Genomic DNA, 13,154 nt, shown 5'->3' on the forward strand with positions numbered 1-13,154 from the left:
TTTAGAGACACTATCCTCAAATAGTGAACAATAGTCAATCTTGTTTCAATTGTTTACCTGTTTTTACCTGTTTCCTTTTTTCTGTTAGATTAGGGCTATTCTGCTTAACTTGAAGGAGCAGTCAAAACCTTAGTCTTAGACTGATCTGTGTTTTGAGGGATATAGAATAAAAGAAATTATAATCATCTGGTCTTAAAATTTACAACTACGCTGACAGGCAATTTTCATTCAAGGAAAGGGGAAAACTGCACTCCAGTTACAGCAGGTGTACTTTGCTAGAAATAAAGCCTTAGTGTAAACTGAGATTCTGAATCTAATGACACTCTGGCACTTCAATTGACTTAATGAGCTTCTTGAGCATTATATCATATGTATCAAAGAAATAATTTGAACATAATCTGCTTCAATCATGAGAAGGGGTATCAGATTATTTGTATTCCCTCTTTATGAACTGTTTATTTTAAAAATATGGCCAAAACAAAATGTCCTTCAAAGACCCTAGAGAAAAGTATCTGTTCTGATGTGGAGAATGTGCCATAGTTGTTATCCTGCAGGAGACAAATCATGAAGTGTTTGCATACCTATGGGCTGGTAAAGACAGAGGAGAAAGTCTAAATGCCTCTAAAAAGGCATTTTGAGAGGCAGGGTGTTAACTTGCAGAAATAAGGTCCAGGCTGATCTGGCATGAATATAGCAGAACTTAATCAATTTTATCTCTAAGGTCTATAGTAAAACTCCTCAGGGTTTGCCCTGCTGAACAGTGGACCAGTAGCTTCACACAATTTTATATTAAACTACTTATTTGCAAATGTTGTCTCGGTATAGCCCAGGGAAAACCACTATCCATGTTCACATCTATCCCACGTTTGAGAGTCATTCCTCAGTTTTTCAAAGATTCCCAGCTTCACCTGTCTTCTGTGAGGAAAGAAACATAAAGTTTTGTACCTACACATTTAGATCACTGAATTGACTGCAAAGGCAGCTATCTTGCCAGAACAGATGCCCTCAAGACTGGCTATCTATTGCTCCAAAATCTAGTCACCCCAAAAGTCTGTGGAGTAAGGATGACTTGCTTCACTTAACTTGTGAAACTCTGACAGGGTCTTGATGACACACTTGCTAAAGTACCCAAAATTATGAAGTGTTGAATTTAAAAGTATCCAGTGCTTAGAATTGGAAACTAATATAGGTTTGAAGGGACCTCTGGAGATCATCTGGTTTAGCCCTTCTCTACAAGTGTGGCCAATCTCAAAGTTACTTTAGGTTACTGAGCGATTAGGGAAACCTCAGGGAAGACAGTGAAAAAAACCCATCACAGAAATAGTTAAGGCTAGGCTTAAGGCAGGCTATGATTATAAAACTGTCCTAATATACAACACCCAGTTTCAAATTCAGGTTAACTGGGACTGTTGGAACAGCTGCCTTGGAGGAGCTGAGTTACTGTAACTTTCATGTGCACTCAACAAGCCATGCCTGTCTCCTCCTACTGCATAATATTTGTAAAGTTATTTCATCAAAACAAAGCTCTTTATAAATAACTTATTATGTGTTCTGGGAACAAAACAGTTCTTTGAGTGATTGCTGAAGTTTTATGGTAAGTGATGTATTTTGGGGCTGAGTCTACAAAGTTTTCATTCTTTTTGTACTTTGGCAGTGTTTTGGACCCTTGATGATTTGCAAGGGAAGTGCAAGGCAGATCCTTTACATCCAACAAAAGACAAACACATATAAACATTTGTCAAGGGAAAAGCTACTTACAGTGGCATGGTCTCTGCAGATTCTGCATGCAGTGCTTTCAAAAGAGGTTCATAAGTGCTCTTCCTATTGCACAGTGGCACATCAAATAGTGGTTCATTCATTGTTCAGTGCTATCTTTCAGATTTCTTCCCCCCGCTTTTACAAGCCAAAAACCAAATTAGAATCTGTTTCAGACTGCCTTGTATTAACCTGAAGCTATAAAACAAAGAGACTGCTCAGAGAAACAGCATTTAGGTAAGCAAATGGGATTTCCAAGCCTATGCAGTTTTTTGTTGGTTGGTATATATTAAAATGATAAATAGCAATCAGAATTAAAAGAAAATGCTTTATAAGAGCAGTAGCTCAGACTGTCAATGGTTTTAGGCAATTGAAAAATCTATTAAGAAGATGACTAATTTTTAGGATTAGTACCTATAATTATCATAAGAGAATTTGCAGGGTCCAGTAATCCATCACAAAAATTTATTTTGTTAATTACAAAAAGCTTTCTGTGCCCTGGGCAAGACTCTGTATTTGGTTTAGAAGGAATACTTTGGTATAAAGTCAGAAAATGTTCATCAATTTTGGTATCTGGCATTCAGAGTTTAAAGCCTCCTAAGTCAGTAATGCAAGTTGATATGGATTTCCTTTTCTTCAGCATGATAAAGCTTCTGCCTTCCAGTACCCAGGTTGTGTAGAAAAATCACTTCACTTATCTGAACCCAGATCCCATCCACAGGAAACACAGATTTGTAGAGCGTTTTCCAAGTGTCGGAAGGCTGTACTGTTTCTTAGTAAGACTAGAAGTAGAAAACCTGAAGTTTGACAAAATAATTCCCAAGCAAAACCAACTTCATTTAAAAATAAATCTTGAGATACATACAGTATTCTAAAGCAGAAATACACCATCTGATTCACATGATACAGATGTGGCTCATTGCTTTTGGTTCACCATCCAGAGAGGAGAACAATCACTCCTCTCGAGTACTTTGGAACCATCACACTTGATCAGTAGAGTTTTCTGTTTCTGAATTTTAGAAAGCACTTTCTGAGATACCTCTTTCTCTGGATGAACTGGGAATGCCTTCTTAGTGCACTGCTGCTGTCCCCCACCCTGTCCCAGCCCCTTAAGGTAAAAGGATTTTTGGTCACTCCAGCTTAACCATCGTTAACAATCAGATGTCCTTCTCAGAGCGGGAGCTCTGTACTTATTCAAAAATAGCCCTTTTTAGATATATCAGGTGAGATGTAGAAAAGAACTCCTAATTATTGGCCCACAAAAAGGTCAATCCTTTAAATAACATCTTACAAACATTTCAAAGGAGGAGCACGTCCATTTGTTATTGTGAATACCATACCAGCATTTATGTAACGTTCATTGTCTCCGTCATGGTCCAACATGACCTTGAATCTCATCAAGTGTTCAAGTCTCCCCTAGAAGCAAGTGCTGAAAAGTCAGGCTAATGGAGTACTTAAAAGCCCCATTAGAATAAAAACAAAAGTAGGGAGGACAAACACTTTCCCCTCTTCTTCTTTTGCTGCCATCCTGCTGAAATTTCCATCCTCTTTCAGTCTGATTCCATCTTTTCTGGTTAGCAACTCTTTTAAAAACCACCCTATTCAGAGCCTCGTGGCCTCCCTTTCTGGTTTCATGTCTTCTTACTACTCAGTTTCTGTCTGTGCAGATGTGTCTCAATCTCTTGCTTGAAAACAAGCATCCCAAGCTGGCCATGAGAAGCCTCATTCATGGCCTTGGACTGCATGCACATTTTGTACTGCTCTGGAGTCAGCTCGTCCAGACACTGCTTTTCATGCCACAGATGGAAGAGACCCCTGACAGGCGTTCGGATCACGATGAGGTTGCTGTGAAGGTATTTGCGGTACAGATGTACATCTTCACCACCCCAGCCTTTAATGTCCAGGTCAAAGCCACCTGACACAAACAAAATCCAAAATAAAACTAGAAATATATACTAGGAAACTCAATGCTATTAATTACACTGCACCTGTTTTCTGGATCCAGCCAGCCCTTTAAAACAGACACACTTTCTGTGAACATCCAAGTGCCCAAATTTCTCAGCCTCAAATCTTTAACTATCAGACACAACTTTATTTGTACTGAGCAGTGCTTAGGTTCTGGTAACCTCTATGGCACCTAGGAATAGTGTGAATATCTAGCCACAGCACTGCTGCAAATTAATGACATAGATACATTGGCCAAGGAAAGGGAGGCTGATTGTCATTTTCTGTTTTAGTAAAAATACAGGTGTATTGGAGTGTATTTCTCTTACCTATGTTGATAAAATCAGATCTGTACTGGCAAGTCATCCCAAAACCAAAGTCTCTCCAAAATCCAGTTTCTTTTTTAATAATCTGCATGGAGGGAAAAGAATGTTTGTATAGAAGCAGAAATGCTTTCACAGTGAGCAGCAGACAAGTTCCTGAATGTGGTCAGAAATAGGATCAACTGCCCTTTTTTCTTCCCCATGTGAATCCATGGCTGATCCTGAACCTGTTTTTGTAGCTACTCAGTGCATATATCTGCCTCCAAAAAACAGCTGTGTCGTTAGCTATCATGGATAAAGCCCCTGATCCAAAATGATCAGGTTTTGCTCCACTCCAAGTAGACCAAGTAGACCAATATCACACTGCTCTCTGGAGCTCACCTCTTTGCAGGCAAAACATCCTCCAAAATTGTTAGTTTCCTTCTGTGGCATTCAAATGTAAGAAACATATTGGTAAACCAGGGAAGCCAGACTCTGCTGTAAGATGGATTGTGGACCCCAAGACCTCTGGAAGAAAACTGTGGTTCTAATCTTGATTGCACAACTGGCAGCTTTCTGATTACCTTAATTTTGATAAAAATTAGGAAAGTACCAAGAATAATTTTCCATTACAGAACTGCTATATCCAGCTAAAACTGAAGTCCGGAAATGTTAGGATATACGTCCCATGAAAGCCTTTGTGAAAATGAATGAACAGTCTATGTTACTGAGATGGACCATGAAAACATTATGTATTACAGGTAAAAAATCGGAGCACTGAGAAACTATAGCTGTAATTTTGAAAAGCAGAAATCCAAGTATAGATTCCTAGCATCATAAACTCATGCAAGTGACCTAACCCAATATGGTGAGACATCCAAGAGCTTCAAGGGACTGGGCCAGGTATTTAAAGCCTCTGAGCAAGTCAGCAGTACTTCACACTCTTGAGGGTCTGGTTAGAAACCTACCCCTTAGCAGCTGCTTTGGAAAATCTTGACTTCCCTTGTGACAGAGTTACAGAAGATAAGGAGACAGAATTTCCATTTCTGGATTTACAAATCCCGGTGTTTCCTTTACCAAGAAATGCTCTTCCAAAGTAGTCTCTCCTGATTTCTTGTTCATATCTCCTCTTTTTGTTCATAACTCTTGTCACTTCAATAGCTTTTTTTTTTTTTTCTTACTGCTCACATTGCTATTGCTTTCATTTCTCATTTCTCCTTTCCTTGAAAAAACCAACTTACTGCAGAAGCCAATTAAAAGGAAACAAGATTGTATCTGTCAGGTCTGCACTGTAACAAGTCTCCATAAAGATACCCTTACAGCAAGCCACTAATATGCATTAGCATTATTATTTCTCATTAGCACAAGTGACTGCTGCACAAATCAAATTCTATCACAGATTTCCAAAGGTTTGAGTTTTTTCCTCAGCAGCCCAAGCACCAGGACAGAGAGGTAACACTGTCTTGTTTTAATGGCATAGATCTGGTCTCATTCCTGGGAACCAATGTGGGCTAAAAGTATAAAAATCTGCATAAAAATGAGATTGGCTGTACTTCTTTAAATCAATAAGGTTTTCTGACATAAGCATGCCATTTTATGATTCAAATATTAGCTATAAATACTTTCACAATCCTAACAACATACTTTGTGGACTTTATGCTAGCTCGAGAGTTGAACTCTATTTTATTTCCTAAGCACAATGCTTACAAGCTTGAAGATCCATGGCAGGGTCTCATCAGAGAGAGAAAAGCTAACATGAATCCCATGGTATTATCAGAATAAGTCTCCTCTGAGAAAAAAATGGTAGAAGGGATTTTCCAGACTTTTCAGAAAAGGTTTTCTGGCTACATGTTTGATAACACAGACAGCAGTAGACAAAAAAAAAAAAGAAAAAAAAAAGTATTTTCAAACTCTCATTCTTCATTTTTAAAGAGGAACTCTTGCAAGGTGGGGGTAGTGATGACAGAAGACTGGACTCAGACCCCAAATGATTGTTTTCAGCTATGGCTGTTCCTGGGATCACAACACCACTAATTCCTATCTACCCTACCTACCCAGAACAACAATAGAAGCTGGGATGCTCTGGAGACAGTGTCCAGCCTGGGACATGATGAGCCCTGATAAGTGCAGTGCCTGGCAGTAAGAGGGGCAGATGTGGCATGTTGGGACCAGAGCCAGAGGAACTGAATGAACCTGCATAGCTGGCTTATGCTTCAATTTGAAAATTCAGCCACCCAGCAGGAGTAGTGGGCAGAGGACTGTGACCCACTGACTCTGGAGAGAAGCACGAAGCACTTCTGTCAAGCCCTTAAGTTCAAGACAGTGCAACACCTGAGCACAAGAGAATGGAGAATAGTGTCTGCAGCAGTGTCAAGCAATGGCTCTGTCACTAGCATTCATGTGAACCTCTCATCTGTGTGCTCTCTTTCTTCTTCACAACAGCTCCCTCTTCCTCAAGGAGACTCATACATGTCACAATCATATGCCTTCTGGCAATGTTTTTAAAAACACTTGCTTTGTTCTCACACCAAAAATAAGCAGATGAGATGGAAATCAGTGGAGTTATGCTGTATTGTATCAGTGCCAGATTAAAGCCAGAAGGGACAGCTCCAAGCATGTCATTTGACTCTGAGACAACGTGGTACACTTCAGAAACAAACTGCTCGCAGGCAGTTTTATCAAGAACTGTGGGATGGGAATGCCACTGTAAGGTGTTCAAGTAAATGAGAGAAAAAGTCTGACAGCCCCTGGAATTTTGTTTTCACTGACTCATCTAAGGATAGCTATGCTTTTTACAAACCTCAGTTCTTCAAATGCAAATACTATTCAGTGCAAGGAAGAAATAAGAGCAGGATTAGGGACTGTCACTCCAAGATAGCACACCATGGAGGAACTGTTCGCTAATGAGAAAATCCCTTCTGGCAGAGAAGCAGACACCGTTCAAACTCTTAGGTTCCATGTAAAAACTTTAAAAAAGGGTTAAAATAAATGGTACCAAGATACTTCCCTGTGAAACACAGAATCAGAGAATCAAATAGGTTGGAAAAGACCTCTGAGATCATGAAGTCCAACCTATGATCCAACACCACCTTGCCAACTAAACATATCAGCAGAACTCACCGTAAGGGGACTGTTATAGTTAATTTTGTCTGTGGTGGTCACTGTGCACAAGGAATAGGGGAATGCTACCCAAGAGCACATGCACATTTAAAAAATGCTTTGTTTAAATAAAAGCATGCATTCAGAGAAGAATATACTTACCAGCTGCTGTTCTAAAGAGGGGATAGAATCATGGTGGCCATAAATTATACTGGGGTTATACTGGCTGAAGAGAACAGGATAAAACACCTTCTTCCCTGGAAATGACAATGGGTTATTTTTTTAAAAGGCTGTATAAAACACACTTCCATCTCTTACAAGACACTGTCCAGCCCAGACAAAATCCAGAAAAAATTACACAAATTTTGCACTGAGCCTATATTCTTTGCATAAGAATGTGAACATGAGGATATAATTAACAAAAAGAAAGCAGATGCTGAAGGCAAGGGATTCAATCACAGTGGGAGCAGGAATTGTTACAACTGATTAACAACTGATTTACAGTAGCTTCCTTAGCAATTCAAAGACAAGAATACTATGGTGAAGGCTTTTATACAATAGGTAAAACCTGTTGAAAGACAATATACTTCATGAGTTGCAGTACCTGGCTGTGTGTTCAACCTGCAGGAGTTCAGGAATTCAGCTGTGAAGTATATGTCCACATCGCAAAAAAAGAGGACAACATTGTTTCCTTTCCAAAATCGAGCACCAATGTCTAATCCTTTGCCCCTGGAAAATTCTTCATTCAGCTGGATGAAGGTAAAGTTCTTGAAGTTTGCTGACCTAGAAGGAAAATATTCAGCAACTTACCCTGTCCATACAACTCTTCACGCAAGTCAGGGGTGAGAACCCAATATGAAAGAATTAACCTAGAAAGTTGTAGTACCACAGTTTGAGAGCTGTTTGAGGGAAGAGATGTCCTCTTTGACTTTTAAGGAGATTTCCACTGGGTCTACATTCAGAGCTTGACCTGTGAATCACATGCTAGCATTTCTGTCACAGGCTTTCTTTGGGCAGATCTCACAAAAATCCCAACAAGACTTAGATTGACAAAAGTATCTTTAGTATGCCAATATAAATTACCTGTGGTCATATTACTGTATCTATACAAGGGTATTGTTCCTACATGGAGATGATAACAAAAGACTACACTGCCACATGATCTTGACAAACACAGCTATATAAGCAAACTCAATAGACCAGAACTGGCCAAAAGAATCCAGTTTCTGTGTGCTCCACTTGCCTTTAGAAGTCAACTTCCAGTCCTAACAGTTAACACCACTTTCAAAGGCACTAAAGCATTATCAGTGTGGGAGAAAAAAAATAAAAGCAAAGCTGCATTGAGGTAAAATTCAGTAAAATCTGTTTGTGGTTCTAAAAACCAATGTCACAAAACCATGGGTATGGGACTCTCTGGGTAACAAGTTTTTAGTCTATTAAAAAAAATAAAAAAGCCATTTTCTCCAATGCAGTTTAGAACTTTTTGGCCCAACTACAAGTTTGAACAGTTATGTAGTCTCCACATTACAATCCAGTGTATGAACAGCGCACATCAGATGTTCAGGTACTTACCTAGAGGTATTTTCAAGTATCGATTTGACTTCGTTCATTTGTTCTTTTCCAAAGTAAACTACAGTGAGGTGAATTCTCCCATCCTGCTGAATGCCCATTTCCCTAGAGAACAGAGACACATCTCTGACTTGTTCCAGAAGTTAGCTTTCTTCAATAACCTACATCTGCTGGGGAAGGCAGAGAAGGGTGAACCCTGGAGGCATTCCTAGGGGCATGATTCACTGACAAGAGATCCTTGTCCTGACAAAGGAGATCACTGCTTCTGTCAAATGGGACAGAAGTCTATCTTTCAGGCAGAGTAGGATCAAGCTCTCTAAGCACTGTTTGTTATATTAGTGGGAGGACACTTAAAACAGGCCATCCAGCCCCAGCAAGAATGATGAGGCAGGCAACAACTCCAGCACTTATAAGAATATGAGAAGGGGGATTTTAATACGTACCTTATCTCATAACCTTGATCTTTTGTAACAGATACTCCAGAATTCAGATCTTTGGCATTTACTAAAATCTAAGTATCAATCAGAGGTCAAATCCGTAGCCTAAGAGTAAGACCAATCAGAACTAATGCTAGACACTATGCTTCACTTGCTCTAAGTTTAGTCAGGAAGAGTTCATCTATAATCAGCAGAGAGATCAGCATAACCAGAGGGCAATTTTTCTCATCCTAAAACAGGCACCTATCAGATGGCTAATTTAGACAAGGAGCCTATTTTTAGATGGCTGTAATTAGGCAAAACAAATCCCATTGTAAGAGTCAGTATCTGTTCATAACACAGTCTTAGGGGCAGCTATTTAAAGTTACATCTCCAAACATCTCTGTGCTGAAGATTAAAAGAAGTTTAAGAGTAACTATCCTGAAAGTTCAAATACATTTCCTTTGTGCTTCTTACTGTCTTAATATTTTATCTAATGGGGCCTGGTGTCTGGGAGCACTGATTTCCCTTTTCCTTAGAAATGTTCCTTTGCAACTACTGGCATGAAATTCTCATGTTGCCACAATTGCATGTGCCACAAACAGACTGAGACACATAAGTCAGGCACATGCAAATCAGAAACCCTGATGACTGGACTATAATTGCTTTTATTGCTGATCACAATGCATTAAGCAGACAAATGCCTTGCAGTCTATAATCTCAAAAATGTTTTGGTGGCACAATGAACTGCTATGTAGAAGTAGCAGTGAGTGAGGACAACTCCTAAAATTGCATCTTATTTTCCAAGTAAGAAAAAGCAAAGGCAGCACTGTAGTGGAAGCTCACCTGAAATTCTGCATGAATTGCCGAAATTTGCTGGCTCTCTTGGCCAATGGCACAATGATGTTAATAAGTGTGTCAGCCATATCGACACTTTCACTTTTCACTTTCATTACAGGACCAAATGGCCGGAATAAAACAATCTTCTTAAACTGATGTTTTGTGTCTCCTTTGAAAGTCAGCTCATACAGTGTGCCTTTATTTTTTTCTGTGCGGTAGATCCCTGTTTGAAAACAAAAGTGAAGAGATTTTTGGATTAAAGCTGGACTCCTGGGTGGAAAAACAGGATGCAGTCTTCATTTGCTACACCTAAATTGAGAATACAGCAGAGGCCTGAAATATTTACTTCTAAACCAGCACACAGTCCACCATGGTTTGGAGGAGGCTGTCGCTCTGGCAGGGACACAGCCCTGGGTTGCCGGAGCTATTTGGTATTCTTGCAGGCACATTTCTAGGCTTGGCTGGGTTACAAATTCCTGAAGGTTACCAACTGCTCACACTCAGTATAACCCAGCAGACATACTGTCTTGATTTTTCAGACTGCTCCAATTGCACACTGCAGACATGCATGATAATGGGATGCAGAGACACTGCAAAAGGCAGCCTGCCTCCCTGCAATAGGAATGATTAGGTCATCTCCCAGAAAAGCAATTTCCTGATGAGCACATTAATTTCATTCATTCTGGGAGGTTCTCTGGAAAGTCCCCTAATAATGATATGCAACCAGGCCTCGACAGCCATCAGCTTCACCCACTGCCAATCAGGACAAAACTCTCTTGTTACTCAGTTCTTGAGAGACTTTCCTTTGTGGACACACTCCTGGTCAAGTAATGGTCTGCAAGGATGATGCTACAGAGTTGGTTAGAGGCTAGACCCAGGACACAATCCTGGAGACTGCATTAAGCAGTCTCCAAGGATATTTAATTCATACAAACATGTATTTATTTCCTGTATGGAATGAACTTTTGATATACTCAGTGGGTGAAATTGGTGCCATGCCGAGGGACAGCATGAACTACAGAAATCCTTGCTATGCCTCACTGAAACACTATTCTGACACTTTGAATGAGAGCAAGTGTCAAAAAGGCTATAGATGTTACCCACTCTAAATGGTACTTCAGTCCCTACAGTGCATACCGAAATAAAGCTTTTTCATTGTCAGATCCATTAGGTTTAAGAAGAAATAATTAATGGTAATTCTAACTACTCATGAAGCCACTGTAAGCATGTTAACAACTTAATCAGTACAAGAGTATAATTGCAATGCCTTCTATCTCTTGCAGAAGTTAAAGAGACAAGTAAAAAATGTCTGGAAAAAAACTTCTCTTGACTTGTTTTTCTTTTTTTTCCCCTCCACATCTGGTTATGAAGCACAGTTTCTTCTCATTATGAAAAACAACACCAAAATAATGCTTTTTTTTCATCTTGTTCATTCCCTGATATGTAACACTGCTGTGCATCTGATCCATAGACTGTCAGCTTTGTCTGTTTTTCTTGTGAAGGTCTGGGTCAAAATTTTCATTGAACAGCAAAGTGACACAAGCTCTTCATCTTGTATTACAGCTTTTACATTGATATAATCAAAAGACTAATGAGGTGTGATTTTTTTCTGGGGAGAGTTCTGAGGACTGTCTTATCTTCACTATCATTCTGTGTTTTGTTCTTAATGAATGCTTCAGTTGGTTAATAATATATGCAGATTTCCTGATCTGTTATTCACTTCATGTTTTATTTTTAATATAAGCTGAGTCAACAAATGCTCCAATCCTCCTTCTAGCATAGCAGATGAATCTAGGGAGATAACAGCTCCATCATTCTTTTACTGTTAATCTTTCAAAGCTGTGCCCTTGATTCCTCCTACCTTTTTCCATATAGTCTGCCCAAGGTGCAGACCATGAACTACATCTGTTATTGAACTTGAGATCACCTGAATGGTGACCCAGTAGTCCCTTCTTTTCCTCCTCATGGTGGCCAGAGAATGGAAATCTGGGCCTTTGAATTCTGCTCACCCATTTATTCTCACAATGCCTGCTGATGACCCGAGTGTGTTGTTGGGTGCACTCATTTGCTGAGGCAGTTTTTGAACACAGGTTTTACAAAGAAAGTTTGTGCTTGAAAGGTTAAGGCAACCTTTTGACATTAAGCTAAACAAAACTGTAAATTAAATCTGATTTGCATTTTCTCTAGAGAGAAATAGGTATGACTATTTCACACATTTGATGTAGTGAACTGACATTTTTCATAACAAAGACCTAAATTAAATTAACAAATTTAATAATACCTACCACACAACATCTCAAACAAAGTCTTTGCTTCTGCATCCTGTTCTAATCCAGACAAGAAATGACAATCCCAAAAATACCCCTTCCCCAGAGGTATGTACTACACCATAGAGGAAGCCTTGACAAATAAGAAGTACCTTAAAGCACAGTGCACGTTGTGACCAGAAGGGGGGTCCCTTCCAGTGCTCCCTCCACACAGGCTGCTTCTAACTCTGTAGTTTTGTTCTTGTTCAGTAATTCTACTGCAGCTGAAAGCAAGCAGTTAGGTGAAGGCAAGGTTCCCTTGCACAAAATGGTAATCCAAGAATTTATTATCCTAACATTTTATATTGAAGAGAACTGTACCCAAGTTTAATGCCTGTAATTTGATTTCCATTTTTAAGCATCTTCTTTCCTTTTTTAATTATCATCTTTTTAGAAGCACAGAACAAAGTGATTTGCCCAAGATCAGGCGGTGAGCCTTGGAAATGAGTCTGAATGTCCTGAGTCATTCTGGGGACTCACCCAGCAGAATATCCTTCCTTTTACAATTTTTTTCCATTTCTGGAGGCACTACTTAATTTGTGCCACCGGGATTTTTAAGCGATTCAGAAAGATGTGTAAAGCAGCCTGAATTCTAAGACATGAGCTACAAGGAGAGGAGAAAAAGTAGTGTCAAGAAAATAAACAAAAAAATCTTTTCCTGAAAAGATTGCTCCTGAAATGAAGGCCTTGGAAAGGCTAGATGCTCACTATGGATAAAAGAAGGTTAATCGATTACTTCCATTACAGCATCCACATTTCAGAATATGCATCATTCCTTTTAGAGGCAGGGAGAAAAGTTAAAGGCTTTGGAAGCCCAGTGTAAAAAAATAAGCAGGAGCTCTGGGTCAGCAGAGAGAGTAGCTCTAAAATGAAGGAAAAGAACAAGTGAGAAGCAAAAACAGACCTGGGCTGAAGTGTTGACT

The 13,154-nt window shown here is 39.5% G+C and overlaps 1 protein-coding gene across 1 annotated transcript in view; it reads right to left on the reverse strand.

Moving 5' to 3' along the window:
- Window positions 1–1,757: 1,757 nt before the first annotated feature.
- The window catches only part of CSGALNACT1 (chondroitin sulfate N-acetylgalactosaminyltransferase 1), a 42,891-nt gene continuing 31,494 nt past the window's right edge, over window positions 1,758–13,154 (reverse strand). Inside the window, exons 4-9 of the mRNA XM_018072126.2 lie at window positions 9,932–10,148; window positions 8,673–8,774; window positions 7,705–7,883; window positions 7,263–7,357; window positions 4,029–4,110; window positions 1,758–3,670 (exon numbers count right to left, since the gene is read on the reverse strand). Coding sequence (XP_017927615.1) covers window positions 3,387–3,670; window positions 4,029–4,110; window positions 7,263–7,357; window positions 7,705–7,883; window positions 8,673–8,774; window positions 9,932–10,148 — 959 coding nt within the window. The 3' untranslated portion in view covers window positions 1,758–3,386. The remainder of the gene's footprint in view (window positions 3,671–4,028; window positions 4,111–7,262; window positions 7,358–7,704; window positions 7,884–8,672; window positions 8,775–9,931; window positions 10,149–13,154) is intronic.

This window comes from Manacus vitellinus, unplaced genomic scaffold (genome assembly GCF_001715985.3).
Source record: "Manacus vitellinus isolate BGI_N305 unplaced genomic scaffold, ASM171598v3 scaffold_0_pilon, whole genome shotgun sequence".
NCBI lineage: Eukaryota > Metazoa > Chordata > Aves > Passeriformes > Pipridae > Manacus > Manacus vitellinus.